At 46.2% G+C, this 12,664-nt stretch overlaps 1 protein-coding gene across 8 annotated transcripts in view; it reads left to right on the top strand.

The window, feature by feature from the left end:
- Positions 1–12,664, top strand: part of PASD1 (PAS domain containing repressor 1) — a 97,995-nt gene that overhangs the window by 81,175 nt on the left and 4,156 nt on the right. For 5 of the 8 annotated variants that reach the window (XM_061357988.1, XM_061357989.1, XM_061357987.1 and 2 more), the window contains 10 exons: positions 2,521–2,668; positions 4,889–4,970; positions 6,124–6,247; positions 7,051–7,160; positions 7,626–7,712; positions 8,578–8,736; positions 9,373–9,573; positions 10,174–10,385; positions 11,177–11,269; positions 11,725–11,932. In XM_061357988.1, the coding sequence (XP_061213972.1) occupies positions 2,521–2,668; positions 4,889–4,970; positions 6,124–6,247; positions 7,051–7,160; positions 7,626–7,712; positions 8,578–8,736; positions 9,373–9,573; positions 10,174–10,385; positions 11,177–11,269; positions 11,725–11,932 (1,424 nt within the window). The remainder of the gene's footprint in view (positions 1–2,520; positions 2,669–4,888; positions 4,971–6,123; positions 6,248–7,050; positions 7,161–7,625; positions 7,713–8,577; positions 8,737–9,372; positions 9,574–10,173; positions 10,386–11,176; positions 11,270–11,724; positions 11,933–12,664) is intronic. The other 3 variants (XM_061357990.1, XM_061357991.1, XM_061357993.1) reach the window with 3 other exon arrangements.

The raw sequence follows: 12,664 nt of genomic DNA on the forward strand, positions 1-12,664 counted from the left end.
GTTGGAAAGGACCTTAAGATCATCCAGTTCCAACCCCCCTGCCATGGGCAGGCACACCTCACACTAAACCATGCCACCCAAGGCCTTGTCCAACCTGGCCTTGAACACCATCAGGGATGGAGCATTCACAACCTCCTTGGACAACCCATTCCAGTGCCTCACCACCGTCACAGGAAATAATTTCTTCCTTATATCCAATCTAAACTTACCCTGTTTAAGTTTACAGGACATTACCCCTTGTCCTGTAACTACAGTCCCTAATGAAGGGACTGTAATTTTTAAATACAAAAGTGCTGGATGCAGATTCCATGTCTTTGAATGTTGGTTGACCTGAAAGTAAAGCAGAAAAGTCCAGTTCAGTCTGCTGTGTGAACACCAGAGAATGACCAAAGTTCATCTTTGTGTAAGGTGAAGCACCGTGACTTACAAGCGCCCAGGAGGAGCCGGGCCAGAAGGAGCACTTAGCCTGGGTACTGCAGCAGTGCAGCCTACTGCTGAAGAACTATGTCCTGCTGACCAGCTGGAGTTGATGTGAAGGGCAAAAAGTGGTAGCAGACAGGTTCTAGTAGTAACCAGTGTGCTGTTTCTACCAGATGAGCTTGTGAGACACTTTATCCCTGAAACTGTATTTTTCCATTTTGTTACACTCACTTGAGATTCAGATATCAAGCCAGAATTAGGTCTGTTGTCCAGGTGGCTTGCATTGCCAAGCACTGAAATGAAACTACACACTTTGTAAAGTGCACCTAGCTAATGAGATATTTTGCGAAGAAATATTACTTATGGGTATCCTGTTGGGCAAACTCTCCATGTGTTTGTGTCTCTGCTATTTGCTTGAAAGGATTTTTTGTCAAAAGAAAACAAGGACACCCCAGAGATTGGAGAAAGTGGGATGCTGTAACTGCTCCGAGATGCACAGCAGCGTGATGCAGGGACACAGGAACTCCGCAGCCCCCCAGCTTGCTGGAGTTAGAGATGCTGCTTCGTCTCTGAGTTGCAAACCACCCCCATCTCTACCACTTACACATAAGATGCTAAAGGACCTAGTAGAGAATGGAGAAAATTACTACTTCTTTAAATGTCAAGTTTCCCCACTCCACTTCCCTGGCAGCTTTCATGCCCTGTTGAGGCAAAGTGCTGGTACAGAATGGGTGGTGGGGAGGTGGGTTGCATGGCTGAGAGCATATAGGAAGCTGTGAAAAGGGCCAGACACAGGTTGCATGAAGTGCAGCAAGTGTGTAGATGGGAATATTAAAGGAAAATTTTAATTGCTCTCAAGTACAGTACTTTTGAGTGCCATTAGCTTTAAAGACTGTTCAGACAGGAGTGAGTTACTTAACCAGATGATGTGCTTTAGGTAATACGTGCCTGCAGTTTGATGTAGACACTAACTATATTGAGAGTGGGGTCAGATCATTCAGCAGAGACTCTTTTTAGCATTTATATTCTACATCTGTCCTAGCCATGGATCTCCTCTTACATACTAAAAGACGATTTGCACAACACACCTGAAGGAAAGGTTCCTTCAATCTTACTGTGCAGGGGACAAAATAAGGTGCTAGCACAGTGACTTACAGAAGTTGCTTCAGGAAATCTCTGCCTGACTGGGGGCTGAGTGACCCCAGCACAGTGTGTTAGCCAGAAGGCCTTCACTAAGTGCGTCATATAAAGCCCATCACTGTTAATGGCATTGCTAAAGGACTTAGTCCTGATATTTAACAAAGTAGAGGTGTGCAGGTGAGTAAAAAATACTTGGGTTAGTGTGGCTTGATAAGTTCCTCTTCGTGAGGCTGACCACTCTGGGCAGGCATCTTGCCTACTCTGAAGTAAAATGGGTTTGCTCAAACCATATTTTATTTTGCATTAATTATGGGTATTTCAGGTGAGCAAATTTTGTTTTGCACTCCGAGCAATCTGGAAACAATGTGGTTATTTAATGTAGTTCTCATTATTTTCTAGTTGTATTACACCACTTGAATTTTTTATGGGCATACTCTGATAATATGTACCAAGTCTGGTATCGCTGGGTCATCTCTTGGAAGAAAACTTTCAGTTAAACTGCTAAAACTCCACTATCTTGTTGTTTATGCCATTATTATGATCCTGGCTTCAAACCCCTGTCTTTAAAATGCATTCTTATATACTTGTGACAGGCCAATAATTTGTTCACAGTATCACAGTATCACAGTATGTTAGAGATTGGAAGGGGTTAATGTTATTTATGCTTATTGCAAAGGATCCCATGAATAAGTTATAAAAATACAGCTAGTCATAGAGTTATGCCAATTATTAGTTATTAGAACAATCTCAAAATAGCAAAGTGCACTTTTGGAAATCAGTATCGGACAAGAACCCAAATAAAACCTCAGTATGTGGTTGTGTATCATCTGCTGTGTTTATAAAGGCATTTCAGTGCAGTAGCAGACTGCAGGAGGGGTATAGGACCAAGTGGTTTTTTAATCACCTTTGCACCATGAAATTCCTGTTTGCTATAAATTCCTTTCTTTTTTGTTTTAACAGTGATGCAGTTTGGAAAAGGAAAGTCCTGTTACTATCGGTTCCTGACCAAAGGCCAGCAGTGGATATGGCTGCAGACACACTACTACATCACCTACCACCAGTGGAATTCTAAACCCGAGTTCATTGTTTGCACTCACCTAGTAGTTAGGTAGGAGCAGGCACCAAACACTTCACAATGTATGTCCCATGTGCTCATGCATTATTTTTTCTAGTTCTGTTTTGTGTTAGCCAAATATTTGCTGTGCATATTGTCACACTAAGGTGGTATGTAAATCTATAAAGCTATTACTACAGGGAACATGTGTTTTTATTACTCCTTTATTCTTTTTTGGCAACCAGGCCAAAAACCTGGAAGCTTTGGCCAAGTCTATCAGTGTGTCATATTCCCCTTTTATCCCTAGCCATGACATGGCTATAGGAAGAATTAAAGCTGTTAAGAATTAGGTGGCTTTATGGGCATGAATGGGACCATACATCTCCTACAAAACCTTTTGATCAGAGCTTTAAATATTTATGATTGAAAAGCTCTGCTGTCTTGCTAACCTGAAACTCAGCCCTGGATCCCCCCCTAGTGGGAAGCTGGTTGTGTTCGACTGCAAATCGGAGCTGGAAGGCGATGTGTGTGTGGGATGCTCTGTGATGCATGCCTTCTGTAGGGGAATCTGCTTGGTTACCACTGTAATCTCAAAAAAGATTGTGTTAAGAGTGGGAATGTATTTACTGAAGGGCTGGCAAAAATAGTGGCATACTGGTTTGTTCTGTTAACTTGAGTAAACATATTGCTCACTGCGTCTTTCTTTACTGTCAGGAATCACTTTGCAAATCTTTTTCTGGTCCCCCTTTTTCTTGTCAGTTGTCTGACAGAACAAAAACTAGGAAACAGGATTCTTCTCTATATTGCAAGACACAGACGGAGAACACCTTACACCACTAAACAGGTGTAAGTGATGAGAGCTGGTGTGCTGATATAAATTGCCATCATAATAGAAACATAGAGTCATAGAATGGTTTGGGCTGGAAGGGACCTTAAAGCTCATCCAGTTCCAACCCCCTGCCACAGGCAGGGAGACCTTCCAATAGACCAGGTTGCTTCAAGCCCCTTCCAACCTGGCCTTGAACACTGCCAGGGATGGGGCAGCCACAGCTTCTTGGGGCACCCTGTGCCAGCGCCTCAGCACCCTCACAGGGAAGAACTTCTTCCTAATATCTAATCTGAGTCTCCCCTTTATCAGTTTAGAGCCATCACCCATTGTCCTATCTCTATATGCAAATTGTAAGCAAACGTTAAACAGAGAGATTGTTTCTGAGTTGTAGCTTCAGGGAATTGGGCTTCACTGTAAGGTCTGAATTTATTGTGCATGGTTTCTTCTTTCTGCTTCCAGTGCCTCTTAAACCTAGTGATACCATTCTAAATTGATTTTGAAATTCAGTTTGTGTCATATAGTTAAGATTTAGAATATATTATTGAAGCACACAAATTAAAACATGCTTTCAGGATAATTCATTGCCTGCAATGGTATAAGTGAGTTCAGCAACTTCTCTTTCCTCCAATGAAGGCTATAGCACATTAATATTTTAGCATCCTAAATTCTGGCACCTTTCCATGCTCATGTTCCACATGCACTTAGAGAGCCTTTAAAACATCCTCTCCAATTTGTCCCAATAGTGAATCATGTGGCATTGTTTACTTTAAATATTTGACTGTATAAGAGAAAAAAAATGCTAAAGAAAGCAAATACACATTTTTAGATCCACATTCCTGGGCATTCCTGCACCTGGGAAACCATTGGTTTGTATTCAGAGCTTCCATGGGACCATGGGATGTTAACATATCCATTTTCTAATGCTGCAGGTTAGAAAATAAATGTATCTTTGCTATGGCAGTTTACCTGCACAGAAGCTGTAGGACTGTTTTTCTGCCTGATGATGGAAAATGGGAATATCCTTTATCAGAAAAATTGTACTGAAGACAAAGCACCCATTCTGTCTTCAGTAACCAAGTGCACTTTGCTTTTAGATTAGTTTTCCTTGGAGGCATCTGAGGCTAAACTTTGCAGAGGAGTGTCTACTTTTGTGCTTGGAATGATTAGTGCAATTAACCATGTAGGCTCTGCAGTCCTGGGTGCACTGGGGCTGAGGCACTGTCCTTTTGGCTTTAATCAATGGATATTCAGCATGTGTTAGTCAGTTACTCACAGACTGCAAGGCTGTATGATGATGTGCCTCTAACCACCTTGTGTATGAGAGAGGGGGAGTCTGTGTGTGCTGTGAAAGCTCCATGGTGATCTGTATGGTAGGATACTTACCATAAAATAGATGATATCCGCACTGAAAAAAATGGATTTTAATTTCTATTTACTTTTTTTAGTTATGCAGAAGTTCGAGCTGAAAGAAGGCGAGATCTTGGCCTTGAGGAGTCATCAATTGAACTGGCATCCTCTTCTCTAAAGGTACCATGTCCCTTCACAGTTGAATGAGTAGGTGTTTAAACCAAACTGAGTAATAACTTATTGGTCTTGGAAAATATCTGTTCTTTCTTTTCCTTCTCCCAAGTCTTCAGTTGGATTATGACCGAGGCAAACCCTGAGAAGGTTTCTATTGCATGTCTCTAAACATTTTAATTCAGGCATATAACTGCAAATTCAGCTGTTCTGCTGTTCATTATCTTTCTGAGGCTGTTATACACACAAGAGGTTAAATCACCTCCGTTCAGAAGCAGAAAAGCAGAGCTGGAGGAGGCTAGATCACTGTACCTGTCACCATTCACAAGACACAGAGGATCTAAGTGCAGGGCAGCACCACAGAGCACCTGGTTTGTTAATGCCAGCTCACCACTGATACTCAGGTGAAGACTGGAAGTTAAGGGAAAACACTTATTCTAGATTTCAGCTCTGTTTACACCACTGAGCAGGATCACATCCTTGTGACCAGAGCAATACACTTCCATGGCTTGCATTGGACTGGCATCCCAACACACCTGCCCCATTCACAAGGACATTTTAATTACTTTTGCATTCTTCCTCTTGGTAGTTTACAAAAACCAGTAAATGCATTTTCAAGTGGATTGATGTGCAATTATAATTCCCTTAGCCTCATTGCTCTTCTGACATTACTTTATAGAAGCTTTATGAGATGTATAGGGGAAGCTGTCCCAGAGACCTCTTGCACTTGAGCAAGGACCATCTTGCAAACAGCTGCTTCTCTGTCTTATTCCCCTTTCTATGTGGCTGAGATATTTTTCTGCAGACCTAAAGCTGCCTCTTTTGATGTAAGGCAGGTGGAGGAGAGGCACAGTGATTGCTCCAACTGCTTCTGGAGCGGAGTGGGAGGCTGGGAGCTCCCAGTGTGCCATGGGCAAGAGATCAGATATCCCTGAAGAAATGGGGCAGAAGAAAGCCAACTATAAAAGCATAAGGATACCTGAAGGCTTTAGGGTGAACATTGAGAGGCAGACCGAATACTGCACTGGGGTTTGGTGGTGTGGTGCTGCAGTGCTGGCCCTTTACACACCCAGCCTGTTATTTCCTATGCAAGCAAGCGGTCAGCGAGGTGGAGGACCCCTCCAGCACTGACGATCTCACCACTTGTGCTTCGCTCCCGCAGAGCCACAGCAGCTACCTGGACGTAGGGCAGTGCGGCAGCAGCCAGGATGCCAGCCGGGAGGGAGTGTCGCTGTCGTCCCACAGCTCCCGGCGCTCCTCACACACCGCTCTCTCCGACTCCACGTGTAGGTGCCAGCGCAGCCAGGGGCCCGTCCCCTCCAAAACACAGGGTTTCACTTTGGGAGTGCTCCAGTCAAGGCAGGAGTGGGGTGCTCAGGGTGTCCAGGACCAACACAACTTGTTACGCTGTGCTGTAACAAGCTATGGTAAGGCACTGAGGTGACCGCAGTGCCCATGCAGGGCCATGGGTAGAAGCCCACACAGGGCTTTTCTTGAAAGCATAGAAATATTTGGGTTGGAAGGGACCGTAAAGCTCATCCAGTTCCAACCACTGCCATGGGAAGGGACACCTTCCACTACACCAGGTTGCTTCAAGCCCCATCCAACCTGGCCTTGAACACTGCCGGGGATGGGGCAGCCACAGCTTCTCTGGGCACCCTGTGCCAGCGCCTCAGCACCCTCACAGGGAAGATTTTTTTCCCAATACCTAATCTAAATCTACCCTCTTTCATCTCAAAGCTCATTCCCCCCTCATCCTATAACTACGTGTCCTTGTAAAAGGTCCCTCTCCGGATTTCCTTTAGGCCCCTTTAGGTACTGGAAGGATGCTATAAAGCCACAGCACCTTGCCAGGCAAAGAGTGGGAAAGCTCATTTCAAGGCACCTATGGAAGAAAGGCTGAAATGTGGTATTAGCATCAGAAGGAAACCTGTTGAGTCAGGCAGGGAGCCAGAGAGGCCACAGAGGGGCAGTCTGGGGACCCAGTTTAGAAGCTTTGTCACTGCTCATCTGTGTCCTTGGAGTTCAGGCTCAGCCAGGGTACCCAGGCACAGGTCTGCAGCATCATAGCAAACTATCTCTTTTCCAGCCACGTCATCCATACGACACACGGACACCAGCACTCCCACCCGCCTGTCAGTGCCAGGGGGGCAGGCAGAGAAGGCAGCCCTGCGGCTGGCATCAGCTGGAAGCACTCAGGTCAGTGGTCCCGGCAAGAAATAGCTGTTACCATGTCATAAAGAAATGAGCTTGATAAACTTTAAGCTTGCCCTCAGAGAGGCTGGATTCTCACCTTCAAGTGTGCTGGGCCTGAGCACAGGGCTGCGGGGAATGCTGCTGGCCAGCAGAGTCAGTGGAGAGCCGCTAGAGCCTCCTCTGCTGCCTCCTTTCGGGATTCGGTTTGCTCCTCCAGGCCAAACACCTTCTCACACCACGAGTCTGCTTTCCTTGGGGTTTGTACATATGGAATGGCATTTATCCAAAAATGGATGCTGACACCGAGGATGGCATGAGGGAACTTAAATTCTCCCTTCAGACTCATCCTCGGATCAACACGTGGAGTTGTCCAATTCCCTCTACCCATCACCAATGTGAGCTGGTATCGCACTGGCTCTGCATCAGAGGTGCTATGGACCTACAGTAAGGCGAAGTTTTCATTTCTAGGCCATAGCAACTCCTCCAGCCCCTGGTGAACAGCTCCCTCAGCCTCCGGTGGCTCAGCTGGCAGCCCCCTCTCAGCACGCTGTGATGGTACGTGGTCTGTTTCTGTTAAACACTGGTGTGGTTGGTCAGTGGGACAGACTTGGTGGCTCCAGTTCATGGTTCTCATTCCTTTGCTGGCTCATCCCAGTATGGGGACAAGGTTTTAGTGCCCTTTCTATTGCTGCTACTGAGATTTACCTGAAGCCAAATTATTACAGCTGGAGACAGAGCAGGTAGGAGAGCCAAGGAGGTAGTGCTCATCTCTGAATTGCTGGCTACTGACTACAGGTTGATATGATAATGAAGAGCTTTATTGCCCTGGTAGAGGAAGAGGATGACACGAAAGGTTTGAGTTAGGCCAGAAAAAGAAATATGTGGGAGTCACAAACCATAACTGTGAGGCCCATCCTCACAGAGCTTTGAGGTCAGTGTAGCGAACATTCAGACTATAATACACAGATTGAAGGTGGTCAGCATAGGTCTGAAGGATGGATCCCAGTGTGGGATTGCAACCAAACTTGGGCCTGGCATTTGTCAGATATAATTAGCAGCAAAGCTGAAAGCCACCCTGGAGGTCTGGGAAGGGTTTGCATGCAGTATCTACCACAAAACATAAGTGGTCCAAAATCAGCAGGGAGTCGCCCTAGAGGGACAGGAAGTCCCATGTGTGGACCCTGCATCTGCACAGGAATTTAATAGGCCAAGGTCTGGAATGAGGCAATGAGTCTGAGCCAGTTGTGCTGCTGCTTTGGAAGTACAGTCACACTTTGGTTAAATATGCAATTGTCATTTTTTGTATCATATTTTCTATGGCAAAAGCTGAAAATCGGTTGTTTTTCTGTAGCCCACATCACTATGAACATGAGTAGCAGGACTGGTTCCACCCCATGATCTTGTTCTCTCTTCCCTGCAGCCAGTGTACCATTTCCCAACCCAGCTGGGGATGATGCATCAGCTGAAAGAGCAGCTGGAGGAGAGGACTCGCATACTGCAAGCTGACATCAAGACGCAGCAAGAAGAGCTCCATGTCATCAAGGAGCAGCTCCAGCTCGTGCAAGACTCCAACCTGCAGGTATTCACTGCCCTCAGCGTTCTCAAACCCACAAACCATTTACTTTTCCTTTGAGCAGATCAGTAACAAGATTGTCAGTGGAAAACACATTTAGAAATGAGCTCCCTATAAATTGGTAGTTTGGTCTCCGATGTGGGAGTAGTATCTCCCAAGAGATGAGTGGTGTCAGTTTCTGCTTAAGTACTGAGTCAGTAATTTTCATCATTTAAAAAAAACTAATCTCAAGCTAATCCAAATTTCCTCCTGCGCAAAGAGCTTGGAGGTTTGGTGGCTGGTTAATGCTGCTGGACCCCATTGCATTCCTGCAAAATGCAACAGGCATAATGAAGCTGGAATGGTCGTGGCTCTGAATAAGTATTTAGGCACAAGCTAACATGTGATTTTCTGTTATTGATGGATCACATTGCCCCTGGATTTAGAGATGTTGGTTTCTGTGCCCATGGCAGGGGGATTGGAACTAGATGATCTTAAGTTCCTTTCCCAGCCTAACCATTCCGTGATTCTAAGATGCTGTGTTGCTGCTGCAGTGTATCTATGCTGATAGAGACAGTCTGGGAGCTGGAGCCATTACCTCCCAAGCAGCACAACCACCATATGAGCCGTGACAACTCCATTGTGTGTCTCTCTTATCTGAAGATGCTGATGCAGCAGCCGATCCCCATAGTCTTTAACAACCTGCAGCACCCAAACCCCAGGAGGCCGCCGCTGGGGACGCCCAGGCAGACGACAGCCAAGAAGTCACAGCAACAAGGCCTTACAGGGATGAAGCACTACTGCAGCACCCTCCTGCCCTCACCGCGCCAATTCCTCAGGGACCCCTGCGGCACGGCTGCCCAGGTCACTCCCTGCTTTGTTGTCTCCATATTACCCCCTTCCTGTCTACTGTGTTCCTGCTCTCCATGGTCCATAGAGAGGACCAAACCGCACACGTGCTCTGTGCTGGTTTTACTCTGTAGCATCCATTACAAAAATTGGCATTCGACTAAAAATAAACCCTAAGCAGCCTGAAAGCATTAAGCCTTGGGGACCACTGGAGCCATCCTGGTGATCAGAGAGGAGCTGAGTGGGAGATTTGGGCTCTGATTCGCTTCTCTTTATGACTGCAGCATGATGCTGGTTCATAGCCAGTGAGTGTAGTGACTTCGTAACGTGGGGAAGTAGCTATAATTATAGAAGATAAATTTTCTTCTGCCAGAGAAGGCTTGGAAGGCAGGTTTGAAACCCAAGTTTGTCACCACTAGATCTAAACCCGCTGCATAGATAGTCACATCTCTTTTGGAAAGAGTTGAGGTGTCCAAAAGCAAAAAAAAAGACCAAACCTACTGCTTTAAAGAGAAGATGAGACCCTTTGTTTGGGGACTTCCTTGGAAGCTGTTACTTTAGCCTTCTATTAGGGAGCTGTAAAAGCTCACATGGGTATCTATGTCTTCGTTTCAGGTACAGCAGCAGCAGCAGCAGCAGCAGCACCTAGTGAGAGGAAACCAAACCCAGCAAACGCGTCTGCCGGGGCAGACGAGCATTTCAGTGCCCCTCTACAACAACCCTGTGGTGTTATCACAAGCACATCCCATTACAGTGGCTGCACAGATGCCAGCTGACGGCAGTGAAAGGCAACTGCAGTCTGACTACAGCCAAGACAGGAGCCTCAGGTGTGAACACAGCCCTGCTGGGACCATCCTGATGGCGGTGACAGAAAGGGGCAGTACCTGGGCAGCAGGGGGGGGAGGCACATCTGGGTTTGGGGGTGATGGACTCTGGTTGCCACAGCAGGACCATAAGGATGTTCCCTCCAGCAGACATCTGTGTTAGTGGTGAGCCCAGCATGCATGCAAGCAGGGTGCTAGGCACACCATGCTGTACCCTCAGGGGCCTGAAATCCTTTTCTCTCCATATTTCCATAAATTGCCCATGTGGCTCAGTAACCTTTGGATGCCTTCTGCTGTCAGAGGGCGTGAAAAGGGAAAAATAGTAGGGACAGCTTTTCCCAAACCTGTGTGTGCTTGCTCTGAAGTGTCTTTTCTCCAGGCAGGACAAGTGCTGTGCCAAAGCCATTTTTCTTTTATACAATGCTGGAAACACTCTGTAAAACATATACAAGTGCCCAAACTATTCAACCAGCTTTCAGGGAGGTGTGTGCAGACACTGCCTTCAGGATCCGGCTGTTTCCAAATACTGTGTAAGGAAACAAGATAAACCCTCAAGTTTAACTTTCTATAAGACATACCTTTTTTTCATACATGAAAGATTTAGCAAGTTTCAGCTCAGCTCTGTGAGTGCATCAGACAAGGTGATAATAGCATCCTATTTCATTAGCCTATTTTTCCAAGGTGATGGTTTGCATATTTTCAGGGAGGATTTTCAGGGATTTGTTTCTAGAGACAGCCAGCCACGTGTTTGGACCTCACCCTTCCCTGACCATCCTGTTTTCCTTCCACCGCAGGATGCTGTTGGACCAGTCTATCCAAGCCATGATGCCTGCCACCAATGGCAGTGGCCAGTCCATGCAGAGCAGTGCAAGCAGGCAGCAAGGAAAGTGAGTGAGTCCTTGGTGTCTTTTGTTTTCATGCAGTGTTTTAGTAGGGCACCTTTAGCACTGAAAAGTATTTTGAAGAACTTGTACATGGTCATGCAAATGCAAAGTCTTGGTGTTAAAAGGAACAAAAGCTCATCTGGTTAGGAGAAAAGTAATGAGAATATTTTTAATTACAAAGAACTATGTGATAACTAAAATGCTTTGTAAAAACGGATGGGGTGTTAAGCATTTTCTACCTTTTGCAAAGCCTAAACTGCCTAACCAGGTTATGGAGATGTACAGCCTTAAAATATCTTAATGTTCTGCAGTTCCAGTCCATGCTTGATGGAGAGGGGGATATCCAGGGCCTGCTATCACTGCTATCACAAACCCTGCTCTGGTTGGGTTCTTGCATCACCTGGGCTCCCCAGCACCTGCTCCACGGTTCTCATGTCTGATTTTCCTCCTCGTGGCAGATTCGTTGCAGAGCAGCAGATCTTGCCTCCCCCAGTACAGATGCAACCGGTTACCTGTAGCACTGTCCGACCTCCAGCCCCGTCGCCCGTTTTCTCCCCATCCCTGATGATCCCACACGCCAGCTTCACATCCCACCAGGCAAACACACCGGTTCATCTCCACCAATGGCCACAGCAGCAGGTTCAGCAGCACCGTCTCTACCTTCAGGTAATGGAGCTGGAGCGTGTTTCTGAGGGTGCAGAGGGATGGCTTTTGGGGTTGGGTTGGGGTTTTATTTTGAAGGAGTGGGGCTTCCGTGGCTAACCGAACCTGGTCAGTGCACTTCCACATCCTTCACTCCCATTGCATCTGTGTGTACCCAAGTGCTCAGCCTTTCCAGGCTGCCTCTGCACCCGTTCAAGGCCGCAGTTTCCAACAAACTCATTTATCACTTAGTGTACAGAAGAAATACCCATTTTTGTTGAACACAGTGGGAATCCTGCTGTAGATGTGAAATGTGATGAAGGATAAGCTCTTTTGAAAACATGCCTCCTGCTGTTATGTCTCAGCATAACAGGGTTTTTGTCAGCTGCCATCACTGCTTTCTGTTAATAAATGGGTGTTTTACAACACAAATCTCTGGAGAAGGTGATTTTGATTTTCCAAAGCACAGCTTCATCAGTGCATGGCAAAGTAATGCTGCTAAGAAGAGGGTTTGTTGAGTGCGCTGCAATACACTCTCCAGCACTTGCCTGGTTGGTGGAATAAGTTATGGTCTTTCAGGCAAAGGTGATTGATAGAAAACAAAGCAGGAGCTGAGAGTAGCCATGCAGCAGGACTGGATTTAGAGTAAGAAATGAATTGCCAGCAAATGTGTGCATGAGCCATCCCAGCTTTGCGTACACTGAAGTCCTGAGAACTAGTGATATGGGCAGCAGAAGGATGATGCTGGGGAAGATA

The sequence above is a fragment of the Neopsephotus bourkii genome, unplaced genomic scaffold (genome assembly GCF_033783945.1).
Source record: "Neopsephotus bourkii isolate Nb327-2 ecotype Australia unplaced genomic scaffold, CSIRO-AGI_Nbou_v1 NB_936, whole genome shotgun sequence".
Classification (NCBI taxonomy): Eukaryota; Metazoa; Chordata; class Aves; order Psittaciformes; family Psittacidae; genus Neopsephotus; species Neopsephotus bourkii.